The 25,700-nt window shown below is 37.6% G+C and overlaps 3 protein-coding genes across 3 annotated transcripts in view; 2 read left to right on the top strand and 1 right to left on the bottom strand.

Annotated features, from left to right (window-relative positions):
* The window catches only part of cdk17 (cyclin dependent kinase 17), a 104,250-nt gene extending 102,866 nt beyond the window's left edge, over positions 1–1,384 (bottom strand). The window contains exon 1 of the mRNA XM_062996065.1: positions 1,166–1,384. The gene's annotated coding sequence lies outside the window, so the exon portion shown is untranslated. The remainder of the gene's footprint in view (positions 1–1,165) is intronic.
* Positions 1,385–4,887: 3,503 nt separating this feature from the next.
* Positions 4,888–15,057, top strand: phyh (phytanoyl-CoA 2-hydroxylase). The gene is made up of 9 exons (XM_063006351.1): positions 4,888–5,164; positions 7,108–7,163; positions 9,703–9,813; positions 10,467–10,635; positions 10,770–10,851; positions 11,026–11,207; positions 12,181–12,330; positions 13,074–13,208; positions 13,967–15,057. The coding sequence occupies exons 1-9, from the start codon at positions 5,096–5,098 to the stop codon at positions 14,018–14,020; spliced, it is 1,008 nt and encodes a 335-aa protein (XP_062862421.1). The 5' UTR covers positions 4,888–5,095; the 3' UTR covers positions 14,021–15,057.
* Positions 15,058–18,112: 3,055 nt separating this feature from the next.
* Positions 18,113–23,806, top strand: ucmaa (upper zone of growth plate and cartilage matrix associated a). Its single transcript, XM_063006340.1, has 5 exons — positions 18,113–18,587; positions 19,081–19,137; positions 19,887–19,982; positions 21,062–21,160; positions 23,223–23,806. Exons 1-5 carry the CDS (start codon positions 18,530–18,532, stop codon positions 23,318–23,320), a joined length of 408 nt encoding a protein of 135 aa, XP_062862410.1. The 5' UTR covers positions 18,113–18,529; the 3' UTR covers positions 23,321–23,806.
* Positions 23,807–25,700: the final 1,894 nt, after the last annotated feature.

Genomic DNA, 25,700 nt, shown 5'->3' with positions numbered 1-25,700 from the left:
ATGTTCAAATTAGACATTACTCTGTTCAAGAAATGACATGTGGTCAGCCAGGCAAGGTCTACCACTGAAGTTATGGGTCAAAATAGGGAAATTGTCAACTATGTTACCTGTCAACTAAGTTACCCAGTAGTCTACATCTACTGTCCCTTTAAAATTAAAATAAAAAAAATTAATGTTTAAGCTTTGCAAATAGTGGATATGTTACACTAAAGGAATATATTAACTTGAACCACTGATTATTCTGTTGAGAGAGAACATTGTTTTTGTACTTTTTGGTGATGTGAAATTTACCCCAAATTATAGAATGACCCATAGACATGATATACAGATTAAGGTGATACAGATAAGGTGCTACGCACATAATAGAGGATTGCCATGTGATTGTGCACTTCAATGGCTTCCCCAGTCACCAGATCTGAATCTAACAGAGTACCTTCAGCAACTGAAGCAAATACAAATGCAGATGCAATCATGTCAATATGGACAATAAAGTAATAGTTTTAACATTTAGTTGACTCCATGACAAAGGGTATTTAAATGGTTCTGAGTGTAAATGGGGGGACGCCAAACCAGTATAAATGATGTAAATGTAGTATTAGCCAAATGGCTAACCAATATTAGTAGAATCTTGTTATTATATATAAATGAGCTTATAAAACCGTGATAACGATTACATTACGATATTACATTTCAAGTGATTAACTGTACAGTCGTAGTTTGTTCAGTTCTGTATAAAATATACATGTTTAAGGACTTTATGTAGCTTTAATGTCAACAATGTAAAGTGGTAGCAAAGATTGATAGCAAACACACGACTAGTCGGACATTTAAATTCACAATGTAATGTACCATATGCAAAACAACGTGAACATTCGCCACTATTAAGGTGACGGAATCCAACAGTTTATCATCCTGTCATGAATAATAAACCCATAACACGACTAAGCCAATATGTAGGTGACACTGATACATACAGATGTAATGTTTTAGTAGAATGGTTAAGAAACTGATGTGATAGAAGTACAAGAGCCCCGCTATGCTACAATACAGTCGCCAACACAATCGGTTCTTACATTGTACCGTCTGAACCCTCTGAGATGCTGTGTACTGTTCGTACCCAGCAAAACAAACACTTGTAGCCAAAAGCACAATAAACAACACTTACCAGAAACTGAAGGATCCGTTTAGATCGCGGTCCCAATCCTAGATGAGTTCAGTTTTACAGGCCGGATATAGGGTTTCTGCTAGACACAAACACGCGTACTACTAACACAGCTCGGTCGCTATAATGGATCGTTGATTATCAGGTTATTAACGGCTTGCTTTTTGCTCGACGAATAACCTCGCACACAGATCGGGATCTGTTTTATAAATCCCACACGATCCTGCTTTAAAAACCAAGCACAGGTTGAGTCTTTTCTCCAGATTTTCGTTTAAACTCCGGCGGATCTCAGACTGGTGGAAACGGGTAACTGCCCGTCTCTACTGACGCCTCCGCCTAGTGAGGAGACATGAGTGAAAGAGGAAAAGCCTGATTAACCCTGCTTAAAGCAGATAACCAGCGCCACCTGCAGGAAAAACACAGTAGTTTAACATTTATTTGTTTTTACCATTTACATTTTACGCATTAAGCGGACGCCTTTATTCAAAGCGACTTACAGTACACAGTCTGAGCAAATGAGGGTTAAGGGCCCTGCTCAAGGGCCCAACTGCAGCAACCTAGCAGTGGTGGGGCTTGAACCAGCAACCTTTGGATTACTAGTCCTGTGCCCTAACCACTAGGCTACGGCTTGCCCTTCACCAGGGTCGCAGTGGGGGTCCCGGGACACGTATCACTGGGGTAATTTAGAGAAGTCAGTCCACATTTTGTATAGTTTTGGGAGGTGGAATGGAAACCGGAGTATCCGTTGGAAACCCAAGCACCCCCCCCATCACAATTAATGGCTCTATGGTCTTAGTGGTGGAGTCACTGAAGTTCCTGGGCACCACCTTATCCGGGGACCTAAAGTGGGAAAAGAGCACACTCTCCATCGCCAAGAGGGCTCAGCAGAGAATGTTCTTCCTGAGACAGCCTCGAGACAGTTCGAGTCCATCCTCACATCATCTATCACCATTTGGTTTGATTCCTCAACATAACATGAATGAGCCAAACTCCAGCGTATGTAATCAGGACAGCGGAGAGGATCATTGGATGTAGTCTGCCAACGCTTCAGGACATCTACAACAGCAGAGTGCTGAAGCATGCCGGCAAAATTACAGCAGACCCCTCTCATCCTGGACATCACCTTTTTCAAACTCTTCCATCTGGCAGAAGACTCAGGACAATAAAAACAAACACATCCAGACATGCTAACAGCTGTTTCCCCAGAGCTGTAACGCTTCTTAACCAAAGTTGTTCTCTTGGGTAAATGTTGGTAAATACTGGTTAACAGTCCGTGTGCTGTCGGGTCTGTTAAATATGTTCTATGTTACATGTCATACATGTGTAATTATCTGTACTATTATATGTATTGTGTGTACTACTATGTGGATTATTATGTGTACTATTATGTGTATCACCAAAGCAAATTCCTCGTATGTGTAACATACCTTGCGAAATAAAGTGATTCTGATTCTGACTATGACCAGAGTAGAGGATTGAACTCACTTCCCTATGACCAATGATACTCTATTCATTTTTACAAAGTGTTGTATCCTAGTCAAGGTCACGGAGGGTGCAGCGCCAAACAGGAACACTTGGAGCAAGGTAGATATATAACCTTGAACAAGATGCCAGACAATGTCATTGCAAAATCACATATGTACTTTCATCAAGGACCATTTTGGGTCAGTCCACCGTCTGCATGTTTTGGGAAGATAGCAGATAATAATAGAAAACTCTAAGAATTTGGGAAAATATGCCAAAGGCTAGGATTGAGAATTTATTCTTAGATGCTGTGTGGCGCCCATTGTACCAACAGTGCCACCACGCTACCTTAGTTCAATATTATTTACACATTCGTTTCAGTAATTGCTTTATCCTGGTCAAGGTCATGGTGAAAGGAGTGCCATCCAGACATACTGGGCGCAAAGCAAATATAAAGCAAATATAGCACGCAGTTACTTTCTGTGAGGAGTTTGGTTTGTTGTTATGGGTCCTTGCAAACACATGCCAAATGTGGACTGGCTATTCTAATAAAACTGAAATATATTGTACTGATGGAACTAAGCATAGAAAAACATTAGAATGAAAAACAAAATCGTTCAGGTCTTAAAACTTTGTTTATTGTCCTGTTTAGTAAAATATTCTCTAAGTGCACTCACATGAATTTAATACATTTTGATTATGACAATTTCTGGGGTATAGGGGCAATAATTGGGACACAGTTTGCAGAGGTTAATATTTACTATATTATTCTAAATATATATTTTTAAAAGTAATTTAAACCATTTTGTTAGCATGACCACACTTAGAGCCTATCTTTACTCAATATGTGTTTTCCTCCTAATCTAGTCTTATCCAATTACTCAATCACATTTTACGTTCTCTACTGCTGTTGACCTCCACTCCTGACTGAGGAGACTAGTGCACACCCACCGACATCGGTGCAGTAGCAGACTGCTTCCTTTCAACTGCACAAGGCAGTTTCACATGGAGATCCGTATCGCACACTGAGAGTCACGCACCACTCTCCATTATCCCCCGTCTTTGTGCAGTTGCCATCAAACAGCCAACAGAGGTCGTAATTGCAGTAGTTGTAAGGAAATTACACTAGCCCATTACTGCTGTAATCCAGGGTTTTAATCCCCAGCATACAGATATCATTGGCCATGATAGAAAGGGGGAGGTGTCTAGTTCAGATTGTGTTACCTTATTTGCACCCAGTAATTCAGATGGAGCCACACACACCCTGACCCTGACCAGGATAAAGTGGTGTTAAAACATGAAAATAAAATAAAATGAAAAATATTTCTCCAAACAATTAGCTTTTCAATTATTGGCATCCTTAATAAAGATGGGTTAGTTAGTTTAATGTCACACTATTTTAATTTCACACTTGTTAACTGTTATTGACACTCCTATATTTATCAACCTCTTCTTGCCAAGGTAACAGCACTGTTTAATGAGGTTTATTGATACAAACCGAATAATCTAAAAGCATTCTTTTTCTTTCATTTTCATCAACCACTGCATCCTGGTCAGGGTTGCGTTAGATTCGGTTTCATTATAAAATAGTGAGCGCGAGGCAAGAATACCCTGGACTGGGCGTCAATCCCAGTGCTTTCGTCATCCACCCCTAGACAAAATAGCCAATCATAATCCACGAATCTCAGCCGTCCTATCGGGGGTCGTAGCTAGTTCGGAATCTACCCAGATTTGATTGGCTATGTCTGAGGGGGCTGGACAAAGCCCTTCGAAGGGATTGCCTTACTAAAATAAAGCGGTTGATGAAAATGAAATAAATAAATAAATATAATAATAATAATGAGGGTAGGAGACAAAAAGTAAATGCATGAGAGTGGCAGAGTAAACGAACTGTTAAATATTATGTTTGTGTACGTGTGTGTGTGTGTGTGAGAGAGAGAGGGACCACTGTCCCTCACTGCCACACACACGCACAAACTGATTGTTTTACTACCTCATTATTGTAAATATTATACTTTTTATTGTTATTATTTTGCACTGTTTTTATTAATATTTTATTCTATTCTATATTTTTTGCACATGTAACTGTTCTGTATATTTTTGTTCTTTCTTATTTTTATTGTTTATATTTCCCTGTAACTTGCTTTGGCAATACGAATGTCCTTATTTGTCATGCCAATAAAGCTTCTTTTGAGTTTGAGTTGAGAGAGAGAGAGAGAGAGAGAGAGAGAGAGAGAGAAAACTTGAACTTGAACTGGATTAGGTGTTGAGAGAGAGAGAGAGAGAGAGAGAAGAGAGAAGAGAGAGAACTTGAACTTGAACTGGATTAGGTGTTGAGAGAGTACAGTATTTTGACCCAGTTACATAAGTAAATACAAACAGCTGAGCTGGGCAGTAGGTGACCACAGTTGAGCGCGGTGCAGAATTTACTTTAACGGTTATAATTAAATACATTTTTCGGTAACAAACATGGCTTTACGAGCGGCAGAGAGACTAAAAGTTGTGCTGAATCATCTGGATCGATCCGGAGCAACTATAGTATCCTTTATGTTTAACCAAAAGTATTCAGACGCCTAGTTGCAGAAGCTCAAGCCGGGTTTGGTGTGCGCTGCCTGGGTGAAGTCTGCACTTTAGGTCGGTGCTTGAGGAGGCCCGAGTGCGAGAAGAAATTGTTTTTATTTATATAATATTTACTGTTCTGTACACATGGAATTTAATACAGCATAAATAAAGCCCGCTATTCAGAAAATGCTGTCTTTTATGTTCTACCGCACTTTCCTTTTCACCGTTGAAATGGTTGTACTAATATTGTTTGTTTGTTTATTAGGATTTTAACGTCATGTTTTACACTTTCGGTTACATTCATGACAGGAACGGTAGTTTATCTTCACACAAGTTTTTTATCAGTTCACAAGTTTATATCAAACACAGTCATGGACAATTTAGTGTCTCCAATTCACCTCACTTGCATGTTTTTGGACTGTGGGAGGAAACCGGAGCTCCCGGAGTAAACCCACGCAGACACGGGGAGAACATGCAAACTCCACACAGAAAGGACCCGGACCACCCCACCTGGGGATCAAACCCAGGACCTTCTCGCTGTGAGGCGACAGTGCTACCCACTTAGCCACCGTGCCGTTTACTAATATTGTATGTATAACATATTACTACAGTAAAATAATTATTTACCTGATGAATAGACGTTATAATTATATTAAATTTACAATTATTTCTACTTAACTTTAATAAAGCAAGTAATGTGGTGCATGTTATACGCAAAGAAAGAAGTCAAGTAATATTTATTTATGTAGTGCTTTTTACAATGAACATTGTCTCAAAGCAGCTTTACAGAATCCAGGACCAACAGACCAAAACCCCTATTGAGCAAGCCAAGAGCGACATTGGCAAGGAAAAACTCCCTTAAAATTACAGGAAGAAACCTTAAGGGGAACCAGACCCATCCTTCTTGGGTGGCCTGGAGGATACTTTAAATAAATAGGATTTACACAATTCCAACCAGGGAAAGAAGAGTTGGTTGGCAGTTTACAGACTTCATATGTCACGAATATTCATATATTAGCATGACCAAACAAACTGCAAATATTAATTTAGCTAAAATGCATTAAAATAATAAATTTTGAAGGATAATTATTAAAACGAGTTTTATAATGACTTCATTAAATTCATATTGTGCACCTGTACCAACCAGTTTCCACATGGAGTCAGTGCAAATATCATGGATTTTGATGACACATTGGTAAAAAGCTTTAGATTTAAACACAGAGCAACAAACAGCAACATTTGAAGACCTTAAGTTTAATTTGGATACTTGCCTTGCACCCATTGTTTGAAGGTGGTGCAGTACCAACCACGACCCTGACCTGAATTAAGTGGATTAAAAAAAATTAATGAATGAATCGAAAATATTGGTACAATATATATAAAAAAGAATGTTTTAGCTAAATGAAATCACAACACAATACTCCTGGTCAGGGTGGTGGTGGGCTCACAAGAATCACTGAATGCAATGCAGTTATACACCCTGGATGGGTGGCTAAGTGGGTAGCACTGTTGCCTCACAGCAAGAAGGTCCTGGGTTCGATCCCCAGGTGGGGCAGTCTGGGTCCTTTCTGTGTGGAGTTTGCATGTTCTCCCTGTGTCTGCGTGGGTTTCCTCCGTGAGCTCCGGTTTCTTCCCACAGTCCAAAAACATGCACGTGAGGTAAATTGGAGACACTAAATTGTCCATGACTGTGTTTCATATAACCTTGTGAACTGATGAATCTTGTGTAATGAGTAACTACTGTTCCTGTCATGAATGTAATCAAAGAGTGTAAATTATGACGTTAAAATCCTAATAAACAAACAAACACACCATGGACAGGATGCCTATCAATCACGGGCCTGATGTTGAAAATTTGTTTGAATGTGTCAGAATTTATCTTCCATTATTATGTGTATATCCCTTAACTACTTCTACAGAGCACATCATATACTTCTGCACAAAATCTTTCATATCACCAGCCTGAGGTGCTTCAGTAAGTACACACTCTTTTATTCCTTTTGGCTGCTTTAGTTTTTAGGGCTCACCGCAGGGGATAATTATGGTTTGTAAACCTGTTTCTTTTCTCCCAGTTTAGCGTAGTCAGTTTGTTTTCGGCTGCTGGAGACTCTGTCCGTGTCCGAGGAAGGTATTTTTGCCTGCCTCATGCTCCCTCCAGCGCCTCTTGCCTCTTCTTGTTCGCCACACATTTGGTGATTTGTGTGATTTGTTTTCCAGTATTCCCACCCGGCAGACTTTAATGGCCAATTTTGCCTGCTGCAGGCATTGCCAATTATGCTTGCTAGGTGGCACCCAGCTGACTGTTAGCAGAGCTGAGGTTCGAACTCGGGGAGTTCAGAATCCCAGCTCTGGTGCGCTAGCAGATTATTCCCCTTCTATGTTTTTGCCTGTGATCAGCACTTCAGTCATACTGGGATAGTGTGTTTTACTGTCTATACACCTCACTTATCATTTACTCAGTACCATGTACTGGCTATCACCACCTTTGTCTCTAGTGTTGTCTCCTTTAATTACATTTAAGATTAGAAATGTCTTTTTGTATTTATTGTAGGCCTTTTTGTATTTATTATACTGTTGGTTTGTATTGTCTGCACTGTGTACTGTATTGTCTTGCACTTTTTGTTCTGTATTGCACCCCTGGTCCTGGAGGAACATTCTTTCATTTCAGTATGTACAACCCCTGGCAAAAATTATGGAATCACCACTTTTGGAAGATGTTCTGTCAATTGTTTAATTTTGTAGAAAAAAAATAAATCACAGACATGCCACAAAACTATCATTTTTCAAAATGTCGACCTTCTGGCATTAAGAAACAATAAAAAAAAGAAACAAATATAATAGTTGTGGTCAGTCACAATTGCTTTTTTTAGATCAAGTAGAGGAAAAAAATATGGAATCACTCAAATCTGAGGAAAAAATTATGGAATCACTCTGTAATTTGCAGTTTAAAAACAAAACATCTGCAGCAGATAAGATTTGCTAATTATTCTTCAGTTTAAAAAGAGTGCTTACACCTCGGAGAGCTGTTGCACAAAGCAGATTGTCATGAATCATGGTTCCAACACAAGATATGTCAGTTGAAACAAATGAGAGGATTATAAAACTCCTTCAAGAAGATAAATCATTGTGGAATGTCGCAAAAGATGTTGGTTGTTCCCAGTAAGCTGTGTTTAAAATCTGGACCAAGTACAAACAAAATGGGAAGGTTGTAAAAGGGAAGCATACTGGTAGACCAAGTAAGACATCAAAGCATCAAGATAGAAAACTTAAAGCAATATGTCTTGAAAACAGAAAATGCACAACAAAACAAATGAGAAACAAGTGGCCGGAAAGTGGAGTCAATGTCTGTGACTGAACTGTAAGAAATCACCTAAAAGAAATGGGATTTACATACAGAAAAGCCAAACAAAAGCCACCATTAACACCTAAAAAGAAAAGAACAAGGTTAAAGTAGGCTAAAGAAAAGCAATCGTGGACTGTGGGTGACTGGATAAAAGTGATCTTCAGTGATGAATCGTGAATCTGCATTGGGCAAGGTGATGATGCTGGAACTTTTGTTTGGTGTCTGTCCAATGAAATTTATGAAGATAACTGCCTAAAGAAAACATGTTAATTTCCACAGTTGTTGATGATATGGGCCTGCATGTCGGGTAAAGGCACAGGGGAGATGGTCTTCAATAAATGCCAAAGTCCACATTGAAATTTTGGACGCTTTTCTTATTCCATCAGTTGAAAGGATGTTTGGTGATGATGACTTCATTTTTCAAGATGATAATGCATCTTGCCATAGGGCAAAGGACGTGAAAACTTTCCTTCAAGAAAACATATAATGTCAATGGCATGGCCTGCAAATAGTCCGGATCTCAATCCATTTGAAAATCTCTGGTGGAAATTGAAGAAAATGGTCAATGACAAGGTTCCAACCTGCAAAGCTGATCTGGCAACAGCAATAAGAGACAGTTGAAGGCAGATTGATGAAGAATACTGTTTGTCATTAGTTAACTCCATGCCTCAGAGAGTTTAAACCATTATAAAAGCCAGAGGTGGTGCAACAAAGTAATAATGGTGCAGTGTTTTCTAATGATTCCATAATTTTTTCCTCAGATTTGAGTGATTCCATATTTTTTTCCTCTACTTGATCTAAAAAAAAAGCAATTGTGACTGACCACAACTATTATATTTGTTTCTTTTTTTATTGTTTCTTAATGCCAGAGGGTTGACAGTTTGAGAAATGATAGTTTTGTGGCATGTCTGTGATTTTTTTTTTTTCTACAAAATTAAACAATTGAAAGAACATCTTCCAAGAGTGGTGATTCCATAATTTTTGCCAGGGGTTGTACTTGTATATAGCTGAAATGACAATAAAGCCTCTCTTAAAACTCTCTGGAACTCCTAAAACTCAGCATACAATAATAAATCTACTGTCTTGAATATTGTTGTTGTTTTTTTTGTTGTTGTTATAATTAATAAAAATTTTGATGTTTTTTTCTATGTTCTTTGTGCTGTGGCTACAGGTTTACCTTAGACACAGACCTGCTGTCTCCAGAACAGAGACTTGCGTATGAAAGAGATGGCTTCATTCTGATCAAAAATTTGGTTCATGAAGAGGACATTAAAAGATTTAGGTAAGAATCAGTGTTGTTTCTTTGTCCTGTTAAGTTTGTGCTAAAGGTATAGAATGAAGAAATTGGAGGGGCCATTTTTACCACAGACAAAACAGCAACCAGAACTGTAAATAGTAATTATGAACATAAATGGTAACAGAAATTGATAATGTAATTAACATCATATAAACAAACTTTTTAAAAGACAAGGTTTGACCCAAATAACTTTTTTATAAAAGGTCTTTTGTATGCGGTCACTTTTTATTCCAAATGCTGCCAAAAAAGTTGGTCTGAATACCCTACTTCCAACATAAAAAGATCTTCCAACATCATTCATGAATTTTTACTGTCATTACGAGGGATATTTTTAGGGGTATTCTTTATAAAGCTGATTTAGATATTGTGTTTGCTCTGGTTTATACGCCTATGGTTAGAATTTCCTGCCTTTGACATTCCTTTGCCTGACATTGAAGAGTATTTCATATGAAGGTTATATAAAAATAGTAAACTAGTCCTTATAGTCCCTCAGCTTTACTGGCTAATACACTGTTGTTGCTATGCATTATTTAGCATTTATTGTCTATGCAGTTTTTCTTTGTAGAAAATTAACTTTAAAGGAATTGTTCATTTTTTTTCATTCATAATAAAGTTTGTGTGGGTTTGAACACATGCAGGGAGGAATTTGAACGGATTTGTAAAGGAGGTGTGAAGGTTCCTGGCTTGGTGGTGATGAGAGATATAGCTATTGCTAAGTCGGAGTTTGTTGAAGGAGAGAAGGCTGTGACTAAACTCCAGGACTATCAAGAGGATCAAGAACTGTTCCGTTATTGCACTCTGCCCCAGGTACTTTACTATACACATATTATACAACAAATGACACAGCCATATACTGTGTAGTCTGGCTTGTTTACATTATTCATTCAGGCTTTAAATGAATGAAGACTGGTTTGTAACAGTCCTGCTTGTGTTTGTAACAGATTTTGAAGTATGTTGAGTGTTTCACTGGCCCCAACATTATGGCTGTGCACACAATGCTGATCAACAAACCCCCTGATGCAGGTAAGTTCACGCATAGGTTCATGTTAGAGTCTTACTGAAACAAACACATTTTCAGTGTGTGTGATTTTTAGAAAATGCCTGGCAACTCCATAGGTGTGTGCAGATGCTTATCCATCTATAAATGCATCTATATGCTCACAGATCAGCAGTACAAAGATAAATGTGTTGTTTTAGGAAAAAAGACCTCTCGACACCCCTTGCATCAGGATCTACACTACTTTCCGTTCCGGCCTGCTGATCGCATTGTGTGTGCCTGGACTGCGATGGAGAAGGTGACACGCCAAAACGGCTGCTTGGTGGTGCTGCCTGGCTCCCACAAAGGCAGCCTGCTGCAACACGACTACCCAGATTGGGAGGTAAGAGAAAGTTACATGAATTACTGTATTATAGGAATCAAGTTGTTACGTTTTCTACTACTAATCTTTAAAAGCTTCTATGTTAAAGCACAAAATAAAGACTTGAGCTGATAAATGTATTAATATCTATGTATTTGGTAGATGCTGGCAGTGTTGGGACTTAAACCCCTCATCCTTTTAATTAAATGTCAGGAACCTACTCACCATTGCAATTTCAATTGCAATTCAGTCTAATTTACTTAAAAGGTTTGGTTCATTCATGCATTCATTTTCTTGTTTTAGTACCGCTTTATCCTGGTGAGGGTAGCAGTGGGTCCGGTTTCCCCAGAGTCACTGGTTGCAATGCAGTAACACATTTTAAGTTAGTAGTAGACAAATTACATTGGTTCCAAATTTTCTAATTAAATTGTATTAAGCTTACTGTTGATTAATTAGGGGATTTTCTCATGTACTATTTTCCTCTTTCGTTTGCTCCCATATTTAAGGGTAACCACAGCGTATCTGGTCCTCATACCAGACTTTGCACAGTTTTTACACAAGACGCCCTTACTAACGCAACCCCAGACTTGGGACCGGCACTGAGAGTACACTGACAAGTGCATTTCCTAGTGCTTAAGCTGTTTCAGCAATCCCCCTGTCTATTCAAACGCCCAGCTGGCTGATAGCACTGCTGAGATTTGAAATGTGGGAAAAAAATATATTGTGCCTTAAAAGCAGAATGTGGAAAAACACAATGCAACATACTGTACCGGCTCAGTGTAAAAAGCTACATATACATCAATTCTGCAGAGATTTATCTAAGAATAGAGATTCCAAACCATAATACTTAACATTACTTTCATTAATAATATACAAATATGTTATGTAAGAGCAGCATAAGCATATCAATTTTTGGAAAATAGCATTGACACATTAATACTTCACCCTACTAATGCCCTCACTCATCTCTCTCTCTTTTTACTTTTCATTTTAGGGTGGAGTAAACAAGATGTACCATGGCGTTAGGAATTTTGACCCCAACCATCCCAGAGTGTACATGGAGATGGAGGAAGGAGACACTGTTTTTTTCCACCCTTTGCTCATCCATGGCTCAGGCATGAATCAAACCCAGGGCTTCCGAAAGGTAATACTGACGCTGAATAGATGTACAGATATATATTTGTTATACAGAGCAGCAGAACAGCAAATTGTGTCAAATATCTATGGACTGTAAAATGTGACTGTTTTTAGTTTCAGAACTAAAATCTCTGTTAGTTCTATCAAGTAAATACTCAAATAAATAAATTAAATATATTGAAAAATGATTCCATTCTTATAAACTGCATTTACAATTTATAAAATGTATTTAAATCTGGGACAGTTACACAGATCATTGATTTTACACGTGTTAATCTGCCTGAACAAAGTATGCTTTTTAATTGACCATTTAAATTATGATCCTGCTGCCAAAGCTCTGAGATAATCAGATTACTTTGTGCATGTAAACACGCTGTAATATTAATGCTTGCATTTACACTGTAACTGGTTGCTGTCTTTTGACTGCTTCCTCCCATGGCAGGAAGCATAAAATGACCAGTTTGACTCAGCCTGTTGTAGTTTTGACAGGCTATTGACCCAGCCGGTAAAGTAAAAGTATTTAGTTACTTTACTTAGTTAAAATCATTGAGCTGATTCTAGACCCATCATGCAACAACAAATATATTTTTTTAACACTTAACATGCTTTGTCCTTATTAACATTAAAGTCTATAGAATTCAAAGCAGCTCAAATAGGGGGTAAAGTTATTGGACTGGATCAAACTTTACTTTGTTGTTTAACATTACACAGTGAAATCATGTCTGTGTATGTTTGTGTATGTATATCTAGGCCATCTCCTGTCACTATGCCAGTGCTGACTGTCACTACATCGATGTGAAGGGAACGACCCAGGACAACATCAGGAATGAGGTGGAGAAGCTTGCTAGCAAAAGATTTGGGAACGAAACTACTATTTCATTTCAGGTTTGTTTCTAGGCCATTCCAACATTTATTAACATGAATAATGTGTGAGTCTGTAGTACAGCCAGATTTACTAAAGAAAGCAAGTACTTTAGCTTATATGTTTCACAGAAATTTTGTGTATTTTTTCCAAACATTTGATTATGCCATTTATACATCTCTGATGCCAGCATGCCCATTGTAGGTGCTTTCTGAGCACTTTAACTGGACTGTGACTACACACTGTCCACATCCACCCCATCAACAGTAGTAAAATAATCTGCATTATGAGCTACAGTAAATCCATAGCCTTCATTAGTCTATTACTGAGTCTTTGACATGTCCCTACTCAGACCACTGTCAGTGGGTACTCACCACAGTTGCCTGTAAGCACCCCTTGCTGTTTCAGAAATACTTCAACTTAGTCATCTGGCCATAACAATTTGGCCCTTATCGAAGTCACTCAGGTCTTTATGCTGCCCAAATTTGCTGCATTCTACATGTCTACTATGAGTATTTACCATCAGCTTAAAATGTATATACCCCTAACCATGACATGCAAAATTACTATGAAACAGGCATTGCCATGCACATTTTTGGGGGTGGCATTATGTTTTGGCTTATCAGTGTATAGTTCAGTGCATATGACCTTTGGATTATAATATCATTAATAATTCAGCTAGTAATAGGCATTATGTGTTATCAAAACTATGTGTTATCATAGCTTATTTAGGTATTTTGGGTACCTTATACCTTTGTGTGTTTGTGTTTGGTGCATGCAGGACACATGGGCTTTTAGAGGACGCCTGGTCCAAGGAGAGAGGACATCACTTTGAGCCTCCTCCTTTATTTTGTCACCTGCAAATTACAGCGGAATCATACAGCTATATGAGTGATTAACAAGACTGATCAGTAAAATGTGAAATCCTACTGATTTTGTCTGCCTATAAACTTGCTAATATGTAGTTATAGCTCGGTTGATATTCAGTGAATCTGTCATGTCGAATAAAGATATACAGAATGTTTGATAAAGACGAGATAAAGAGAGCAGAAGATGAAACAGGTATGGTTATGTGAACCGATTTTAACAGTTAGGAGCAAGAAAGATTAGCCTTGCATTATGTAATTGTTCTTTTTTGAACTATGAATCAAATACAGTAAATGCAATCTAATATAAGCTGAATAAAATTGAAGAGTGATTCCTAGCGGTTCTTTTAAATGAGCCATTCACAAAATTGTTAAGAGTTATTCAAAGGAACATTCTTTCAAATGAATTACATTTTTTTTGGTTTATATGTTCACACAGTGCTGCACAACAAAGTGATGCATCCACTTTAGTTTTTGTAATTTAATATACTTTTAGTAGAGTGCTTACTCTACTTTTAATTATCCACTTAAAATTGCCAGGGTGGGATCTTAGTGGTGCTCTCATTTGACCCCTCGTCTACACAGACATGATTGTCTATGTCTGATGGGGAGATGGCTAAAGCCCTTCAATGGATTGGTGCCTTATCCAAGGTATTCTGTATTTACAACTATTAATTAATGTATGTTTTATAAGAAAAAATACTGTAGTTAGATATTAATAACATTAGCATCTGTGGTTCCATGAACATGTTTTATTTGCAGCATTCATTTCAAGGACTATACTTTAAATTTTTTGTGATCTTTTTTGTGGTTTTAAGGATACTGACACAAATTACTTTTCTCTTTTAATTTCATTTTTTAAAACATATCTTTGGATATGCTAAAAGTAAAAATACATGTGTGTGTACATTTGCAGTGGACATAAGCACTGAAATTATATTCAGTAATAAATACTGAAGTGGTTGTTGTTTCACCCCACAGTAAACTGATTCTGAACTTTTACTCATTTAAAGAGTTTTGTTAATTTTTTTGAAGGGTGTTTAGGGTTCTGGGTATTGACATTAATTCATTTATTTAATCCAGTAAAAACAGTGAACGCATGACAAAAATGCAGGGCACCACACAGTCACCCATTCACCCACTCACTTCTGGCAAACAGCAATATAGTGTAGCCCATATACACATCTCACAAACAGTGATCCGAGTTCATGTATAAGGAAATTTACAGGACGCTGGTATTTTTTTTTAGCTCCCACAATCATGGCTGGATTACTGACCGGGCCAGTGGGGCCAGCGCCCAGGGGCCCTTGAGGTCAGGGGGCCCCGGGGGGGCCCTGGCCCAAAACATTTTGCGATGCCTATCAACGTTTATGATACAATATATTTTTATTTCCGAGGGCCCTCCATTTTAAGGATCCTCTGACTATTAGGGACTTTGACCCCAGGGCCTCTTGGGGGCCCTAGCCATGCTTTTGGGGCCCCTAGCCATGCTTTTAGCCATGCTTTTGGGCCCTAGCCATGCTTTTGGGGGCCCTAGCCAACTCTTTGCCCAGGGGCCCAGACTATCCTTAATCCGTCCTTGCCCACAATAGCTGATGCTAGGCTACTGATATAATTAAGAATATAAAAGATTAAATAATTAAGGTTTATTTTTGCCTGTGAACACAAGGTGGCAGCATATGTTTTCTCAGAGAAATACATTGTACCTGGTGGTAAAGGGAGCTGTGGATAATGCCAAAACAGTATCATTTAGATACCACAGCTAGTATCCTAAGCCTCCTTACGTTAAGTTAAACTGTCCTATACATCTCTATTCAACCTCCTTATTCAACCTCTTCCCAATTAACCCTTCAGCACTCCAAATGTACCAAATGCCAAAATCAAACAAAAGTTCTTTTTTGCCACATTCAGATCAGACAGAAACAACTTCATTATTACTTAACACACAAATTGCTTTTTTTCAATCAACAAGCATTACTATTAAACCAAATAATACCACAATCCCAACAAGGCGACCCAGGCACAGCCAAGTCTAATCACAATGGCTCACAAAGCCTCATAAAGCAACACCTCAACAAATGAATTTCCATATATCCAGCGGAAGAATGATCTGAAACAACAGCCACAGTGGAAGATTCTACCCACTACCATTGCTGTTCTTCTTGGGGCCTCACCTAAAAAAAAGTTACTTGGGAACAGCTAGTGCCAATCATACTATTTGTTTGGCACAAAGAAGAAGCCACCCTAAACTCCAGCCCAATATTCTTTGAGTTCCCCTCCCTTTTCACTCTTATAATCACTCTTTATTTACCACAGTTGAAGGTGTGGCCTCTACGCATAAAATAAATTTAACTTACATCCTAATTGACTGCCTATATATTTACCCATTATTCCCCTTTCTTCAAATTATCACACCCACCCTATTTCCTTCACAGCTTTTCATGCTTTTGTTTTAAAAAATAAAGAACAATTGTAAAAAGAAAATCCTAATCCCAGAGCACAAAAAGTAAAAAAAAGAATACCTCTCATTGCCTTTTGCTTGGCTTTTTTGACCACCTAAACTATTAAGTATTTTGGCACTGCAGTGTAACTTCTGGACCAATCACATCTTCTGCATCAGCTTCCCACCTTCTAACTTTGTTGGCATAAATGTGTTACTTTGTTTATTATTCACTGTGGTTACCACTTACAACCAGGACACATACAAAGCAGCACTATTTCAACAGTGTTAAACTTTTTCCCCCAGTCTTTGATTGATCCAGAAGAAAATAAGACAGTGAAATAGGGATATATCTGAGAAAGCCATCTTTTACAGGAGTAATATTTCCACATGCTGTTTTTTTTTTAGCTGAGATCTGTGCATGTGCTAGGGCTGGAGTTGAATTGGGGACACTACTGTTTCCTGGAACGTCTAGATCATGGAGACTATACAAACCAAAGAAAAAATCTGATCACATCTGGACATGAAAAACTCAAGCAAATCAGACTGATGTGCATCAAAAAAACTAAAGGAGATATTACCACACAGAAAATGTGTTCTATTTTCGATGACCAGCAATTGCCACTTTCACCAGTCATTACACCTGATATGCCACACCTGAGCTTAGCATTATAAAAAGACATGGGTAGCTCAGAGTGGTGCTGAATCTTTGCATTAACATGACCCAGAAGATGCTAAATGAACTCTCAATCTTTTTTCAGTATAGAACTCTCTATATTAAAGAAACCTTTCCCCTCTTGGTCTGCATGAGTGTTCTACTTATCGGATCTGTGATCCAGGTCTGTTGACTCTGTGTTGCCTAAACGAGTCACCCTTAAATGATACAGTAATTTATTTATGCTAAATTATGGTTTTCTTGATTTTCTCAATTAGGACAATGGGTGTAGAATAGGTCTGCAATTGTTCTCAACATTCTGGTGGACTGAGTAGCTGGTTTGCTGGGTCTGGTTGCATTCCAGCATAGGACCCTTGCAACTCCTCCTAGCAGCACATCGATAAACTAATAAAAAGAACCCTCAAATCTGTACCAATTTTATTAGAAACAAAGAAGTTTGATCCAATCATTTGTTCACAAAAAGAACAGCTTAGAAAATCTGTGAAATTCAGGACCTGGACATGTCTGTTCACTTCAAGTGTATGTAAATGTTTGTATATTACCTTTGTGTCTTGGTAAGAAATTAAATAAAGTTCAAAATTAAACTATATCAAACTTTATAAAGCCACTTATTCTTTAAATTATAATTCATTTGTAATAATTAATAATAATAATTCACCAAACACGCAAAACATGCTTTTGTATATGAATAAAAAGTAAGCAATAATTAAATTCTTATTTAAAAACAACTTGTTTACTTTAAATAAAGATGCAATGTGCTATAATTTAAAAATTTACATTTAAAACACCACTAGTAATGAATTACATGTCACCACCTGGTAGTATTGGATGCATAGTGATTTAGTAATCCTCAGTAATCACTTCATCCTAATCAGGGTCATTGTGGGCTCTGAACCAAGAACAGTATGTGCATAACAGAAATGAATGTATGGTGCTAACTGTAACATTTGCTGGAGCAAGAATAATAGTCTAGTGTTTTTGATATCTTGACCTGCTTGCCATAATTTTAGTAAATGGAACTCTTTTTGCTACTGCAGACAATAAACAAATATCCTCTGGCAAAATAGAAGCATGTAGTCATGTTTAAAACCCAGTGGAAGCATTAAAGAGGGTCCTACTCTATATTAATGCTTTTAGATTTGAAATTCAACACACACTGGTACCAAATGTGTGGACAAAGTGATTATCAATGGCAGTTTCTTATTTACACTTTTTGTACTCTTCCTCAGTCCCTCAAAATGCAGCTCGTTCCCTCCCTCCCTTTATCCCATCCCCTATACTTGTTATACTCTCCCACCTTCCACCAGGTCTGACGGTGGTTGTGGTACCTGCAGCACGTACTCCTCCATGCATGCATAAACTATGGCTTGGCTGCACTTCGTTCTGCTAACCCTGCTGCCCACCCTTATCATCCTAGCTGGTGAGTGCATTATTTTGGATAATAGTAATATAAAATGCCTGAAGACAATATTTAATGGAACATTATAAAAGAAATGCATGCAAAAGAAACAACTAAATGTTCATAATAATGTTTAATTAACTGATTGTGGCAGGGAGTTTTAATAAAAAGCCATCTCTACCTCATTACTACTTTTCTATTTTATTAATGACTTGTTAAACGATGCCGCATACAACATATGCTGAATATGCTGACTTTGTGTCAGTACTGTTGCTGAGCCATGAAGATATGCAGGTAGTACGTTTATACATTTTTGTATTTTGCATCTTTGACTGATGCAATTTAGGTATTATACATCTATTTCATATATAATGTAGATTCTCACAGAAACGTGTAGTAACTAAAGTTTTGATTCATGTGAAACCCTCCTGATCTTATTAACAGTTTTCCCCATTATGAAAATACTGAAGGAAAAAAATTTGCAGCCATTAACTTTTTTCCCATTTTTGCACAGTGTCACCTGGGGTAGAAAGTGCTGCAGTCAAGGATGAAAAACACAGTAAACCTGAGGGTGAGAGCAACATTTCCACTGGTTTGTGTATTACTGTATGTAAATAATATAACCCCAGATAACCCAAACAATAGCCATTAGTGTATTGAGTTTGGTTCTGTAACACATTTTAAGTAATCTGTTCATTAAAATGATTGAAGTGGCACAGCTTAGGAAGTGAGTGCCTCCTACCAGGAGTAGGTGGACTGGCCGCACTATGTTGCTGCTAGCGTGAGGGAGTGAAGGAATTTGTAAATGCAAGTTGCTTTGTGATTGAATGTCGTCCAGTTTAGGGTGTGTTCTTCCCTTGAACCCAGTGTTTTCCCGGTACCCCAGATAAAGTGGTTACTGTAGATAAATGAATAAGGAAATTAATACTTGCAGTATGTGTGTGATGGTCAAGTGGGTGCTGCACAGCAACATCCTGGGGATATTTTAGTAGTACCCTTACACTACACAATAAGTGTAATTACATTTGGCAGACGCTTTTGTCTAAAGCAACTTAAAATTGTGACTGAATACAGTTTAAGCAACTGATGGTTTGAGCAACAGTGGCCACTTGGCAGTAGTGGGGCTTGAACTGGCAGCCTTCTAATTATTAGCTCAATACCTTAATACCTCAGCACCCTAAACACTAAGCTACCACTTTAACACCCACTTTACGTGTAATGTCTAATGAGATCTGTGCATTAAAACTATTAATATAATAATCTTATATTTAAAAATCTTTTAATCTCTCTTTTTTTTTTTTAAACCTCTTGACTTTATAGGATCATCAAGGCAGGTCTTTGTGCCAGCATCAGATGCATCAAACTTTTTTAAACGTCGTGGCCGCAGATCCCCAAAACTGTATGCAGAGTACGTTGGTAAGTTTTACTGTTATTCAATCTTCCAAAAAAAAACATATAAGTTTGCATCTAACATATTGTGATCTGATGTCTAAACAATGGATAAACTGCTGTATTTAAGCTTGTGGTCAGATACCTTGTCTTGGTAAAAATGGTAAGAAAGTACAAAAGCTATAGCACTATCCTGAAGTATACCTGAGGATCACCAGGACAGAGTGGAGCTGCTTTATTATCTGAAATGAAGCTCAACAATTGTGCACACGCATGGACATGCACACATGCAGACACATTTACTGCCACCCCCACATGGCATCCTGTGCATGGAAAAATAGTGGTGCAAAGTGCAGACTGGAGAAAAAGAAGCAGCTGGAGTTGAAAGTGGAATGTGCAGAATAAGGTGTAACCTACATTTAATGCTCTCATCAATAGGCCAATAAATAAAGTCAAGAAGTCGATTGACAACCAACTAAAAACTGTAACTAAACAAGTGATGTTTTGTATTAGAAATAATGTTTAGGCTACAGTGTATTATTTTGTGCTGATCTTGCCAAACTGTTTACATTGTGGAAAACTCACAGACCACAGATAAAATAAATTGGGACCTGTACTGGTCTAAAATGCTGGATTATATCTAAATATATATAAGCCGACCTCACGCGGAAACACACCTAAGTATGGGAGATTAAGAAAGGATTGGTGGACTGTGCACACATCGGTCCCCAGCAGTGGATTGGCTACGCTAAATTGGGAGAAAAGGGGTGGTTATCATAAAAAAAGACGTTTAAAGAGAAAAAAAATAAGCTTAAAGAAAGAAAACCAAACATTTTAAGACATAAGTAAGAAAGTAGGAATTCTAGACCAGCTCAGATCAGTGTATAGTGGTCTCGGGACCAAGGCTGGTTTTAAGAGCTACAAATCTGTTAGAAATAAGGTTATTTGTTTATTTTTGCTTTAGGTTGTGGGTGTAACTGGGTACATACCATTACAGTTTACAATTAACTCAGCAGCCATTAATGATACCAAACACCAAAGTTAAATGAAAGCCGTCTTGTGTGTGGGGCTGAAGAGTGAAAGCACAACGGTTTGTTTCCCTGCAGCGGAGCAGCAAGTGCAGTTGGCTGTCACTGAGCGTAGGAGGGAGTACTATGAGGAACAGAAGAATGAGTATGAGAACCATGTGGAGGAGGTGCGAGATGGTAAGATGTGTCTCTGATTAGTTTGGCTCCCAACACTGAAAAATCTCTCAGGCCCCAAAGCTTTAAAAACTACTGTCTGGTGGAGTAATCAGTGACCGATGACTAAAAAAACAGACAAATCCATTTAAAGTGCTGTCAAAAAGTAAATGCCCCAGATTTAGGTTTCTTTAAATACTGTCTATATATCACACTTAATGGTTTTAGATCTTTAACTGAACGTAATACACAGCCCCTGCCAAAAGTATTGGAACGGTGAGGCCAATTTATTAGTTATTCCTGTAGACTGAAGATATTTGGGTTTGAGAACAAAAGATCAATATAATAAGGTTCAGAGTTTAAGATTTTATTCACTGAAATTTACATCTAGATGCGTTAACAACAAAGGAACAAATGACATTTTTTTACTAGACCACCCAATTTATAGGCAAGCAAAAATATTGGCACAGAAAAGTCTTGTAGTAAATCAATAACTCTTAATATATGGTTGAAATAACTGCATCAAGCCTGTGACATAATTTTAATCACCAAATTGTTGGTTTCTTGCTTTGTTTTGCTTTTCCATGCTTTCTAGCTTTAGTTGTTGTTTGTTTCGGTGGACTACTACCCTCAGTTTCTTCTAGCAAGGTTGAAATGCATGCTAAATTGTGTTAGGTTTTAGACTGGCAAAGTCTGTCACCAGACCTATCCCTAACTTTGTTACAGAGCTTTTGTGGCTGATCTCTGTAATCTTCTCCAAACTTTAATCTGGCTTATTGCTGATGAGTGGTTTGAAACTTGTGGTGCATCTATATGTTTACTCTCAAAGACTTTGAATGATGGATTGTGATACCTTCACCCCTGCTTATTGGAGGTTGTTGGTATTAGTCACTGTTGTTTTCCTTGGTTGACCTATTCAATGTCTGGTGCTTAGTGTGCCAGAGATTTCTTTCTTTTTTAAGACTTTCCAATATATTGTATTGGCCATGCAATATTTGTGCTGTCAAAAAGCATTTGCCCCAGATTCAGGTTTAAATATTATATAAATATATCACACTTAATTGTTTAGACCTTTTTAGACCTAAACTTAGTACACAGTCTACGCCAAAAGCATTGGAACGGCAAGGCTAATTTATTGTCCATGCATTGTTTATGCAATGCTTCTAATCGATTTTTTCAGCTTCCATATGGCTTGTTTTTCTCCCATATGCATCATGTTGGTTTAACAACAAAAGCAGTTTAAACAGCTACAACCCAGGAAAATAACCAATAACAGACATTCAAAGCTATTTACTGTTTAAACAAAATAACTGGACACACCTGAATAATGAGTAACACCTATAAGTCACTTGTTCCTATATTTATGCTGTCTACAAATTGGGTGGCCTGACAAAAATGTGCTGTGTTGTTTAACACATCTATACATATACTATTCTTTTAAAAAAACAACTAAAGACTTATCTTTTCAAGCAGGCATTTGTATGATGTTGAATGTTTTTTATGTTTTCATTGTTGTGTGTTTTATTATATAGTTGTGTGTGTATATTTTATGTCATTAATGTTTTTGTAAAGCACTTTGTGATTCTTATCTGTGAAAAGTGCTATATAAATAAATTTTACTTACTTTACTTACTTACATAAATACCAGAAAATAAAAGCTGAAACCCAGTCTTTACTGTTCAGCAAAATGCTTCGTCATGTTTCAAACAACAATTGGCCCTAAGTGAAAAAGTAATTGCAATTTTGCTAACTTAAATCATTAATTGACCAACTTTTAAAGAGTTCAGTGGCAATGTCCTTACTTTTCTATTTGATGCCTACTGTACTGTATTGCAACCGAGGCCTACTACTTAAATACAGTGGCTCTTAAGGGTTTTTTGTACAGTGTCAATAAAGAATGCCTGATTATACACTAAAAATATGCCCTAAATAGCTCTGGCCTTGGCTAAAACAGTGGAATGTAGTAACTATAATGAGTGTGTTTTACTTTTGGCTATCTATCATTCTTCTATAAACCATTTTGATAGGAAAGATTTGGGTCACTTCTCTAACAGTAAATTTTTTGTCTCTTTCCTCACAAATCTAGAGCAGTACGAGAGAACCCGGGAGAAGACAGAACAGTATCGCGAGTATCAGTACGATGGGCTCTACCCACAATATCCTCACCACCGTCCCTATGTCTGAGCATGCTCATAGACTAAATATCACTCAGAAATGAGCCACCTCTTAAAATGATTTGGTTTTTTTCTCTTGATTTGTTTACACTGCTTATCATGAAGGCAGTGAACATATTCTTTATAATATTAACATTTTTAAGTAATTCAAGCTGTATTTGATATACTTGTTATGTACTTGAAAAAATATATCACCTTTTAATTACAAGTTGTAATGTAATAAAATGACTAGGTGGTGTGTAAGGATTTAACTGGTTTTGGAATGATCTGACAGTCAGTAGCATAACTGACAAATTTAAAATAAAATGAATATTGCTTAATGAAAAAAAGTTCACACTAACTGACCCTCTGTGATAGGAGAGATTGGCCCACTAACACAGTCTTGTTGAAAATGGGCTAAATCACCACTGTTTTCAGTTGCACGAATCTGCATGTGTGGAATAACCATCAGATTCACTTTGAAAGCCTCCACAGGTATCTGTGTTTAACTGGATTTTCCTCCTGTTTCACTTTTAAACTTGTGTTACAGCTCGAGGTTCTGAGAAATTGTAAGAATCAGCTTTTTAGAGAGTATAAAACCCTAATTGTTAAAAAAAAACATGAAGAGCTTAATGTATTAAAAGAACGACGTAGGAACACTAAACCTTTCTTAATTATTATTACTCTTAGGTTCTCTCCACTAATAAAATTCCTCATTTGCTGTTTGAGTACAATAAGTCACGTTTGTGCAGCACCACACTCCATAAAAAAACAACAACGGCACAGCCAGCACAAAAGCCATTTTGCTGCTTCTCATGTGAACACGCCTTTACTGAATGGAATACAGCATTTCAAGATCAAGCATCTCCACGATTAAGAAGCATAAGGAAACAATAAAGAAGTAATGGTTAAGTGCAGGTTTTATTGTATTTTTATATTAATTTTTAACTGTTTTCAATTGTATTTCAGTGTTTATTATATTGTACTTGTGTTATTTTCAGTGTATAAGTGTCAAAAACAACCCCATTATTTTACATTAGCCTAAAATATATGCAGTTCCACAGGACCATGGAATGCATTAACAGGTTTCCCATACATCCTTATGGGAAAAAATACTTTGCCTTTAAAATCAACGCCACTCCCAGAACCAATTGACGTCGAGTTTCATGATACCACTGTAGCTTCATTTAATTTATGTTTGCACTTTCAAGTAACAGAAGCAATTTGCTGTACCTAACAAAAATAATAACTATTTTTAATATTACTGTAAAAAGAGGTTTGGAAGCAAATAGTTTCTTTTAGCCCAAAGAATATCTGGAAAAGAAATCAAAGTCCATACTTTCCAAACCTACATAATCAACCTGTTGCTCTTATCCCAGTACCAGCCAGAGAGCAACCTCACTGTGCACTTGTTTTAAGTGGAAAAATACTGTGCTTTGTCGCCAATGAAAAATAAAGGCCAGCGCAGCACTTCTGCAGACTGAGTTAAGGCATGATAGATAAATGAGAAAAGCAGGGACAGCAGCGAGATGGTATGCAAAATATGCACATCTGTATCGTATATACTGACAGATAGACATCAAGACTTTCCTGGGATCGTAATAAAGCCTGGAACATTCCTGAGGAAAAGTGAAGACAATAAAAAAAAAAGAGAGACGTCTTACTGAAAGATTTACTGACTGTCCTAAAATTCCCAACCAATACCTACCGTCTACCTTGATGACAGACAAGACGCTAATTGAAGTCTAGAAATGAAGAAGTAAAAAGGTACTAAAGACAGGGATACCCTGTGGTACAAGGTTTATAGACATCCAAAAACATCCCAAATTTTTCTAGCTTGTCCTCCAATTGATGCTATAACAGACTCCAAATGTCCCCATATGACTTGAAAAATGTAATAATGTGCTTCACACCATCAAGCACACTAAATGTTGTGCATACTAATACTGTAATTATCTTGTATGTGGCTGCTTAAACCTGAAAACCTAATATACTATATGCCCAAAAGTATGTGAACCCCCAACTAATTATGGAGTTTAGACATTTCAGACACCTAATGCTATCATGTACACCGATCAGCCATAAGCTCCACTTACCATATAGAAGCACTTTGTAGTTCTACAATTACTGACAGTAGTTCATCTGTTTCTCTGCATGCTTTGTTAGCCCCCTTTTACCCTGTTCTTCAATGGTCAGGACCCCCACAGGTCCACTACAGAGCAGGTATTATTTAGGTGGTGGATCATTCTCAGCACTGCAGTGACACTGACTTGGTGGTGGTGTGTTAGTGTGTGTTGTGCTGGTATGAGTGGATGAGACACAGCAGCGCAGCTGGAGTTTTTAAACACCTCACTGTCACTGCTGGACTGAATAGCCTACCAACCAAAAATATATCCAGCCAACAGTGCCCC

Source organism: Trichomycterus rosablanca, chromosome 1 (genome assembly GCF_030014385.1).
Source record: "Trichomycterus rosablanca isolate fTriRos1 chromosome 1, fTriRos1.hap1, whole genome shotgun sequence".
In the NCBI taxonomy this organism is placed as follows: domain Eukaryota; kingdom Metazoa; phylum Chordata; class Actinopteri; order Siluriformes; family Trichomycteridae; genus Trichomycterus; species Trichomycterus rosablanca.
This window is presented reverse-complemented; position numbering and strand designations above follow the sequence as displayed.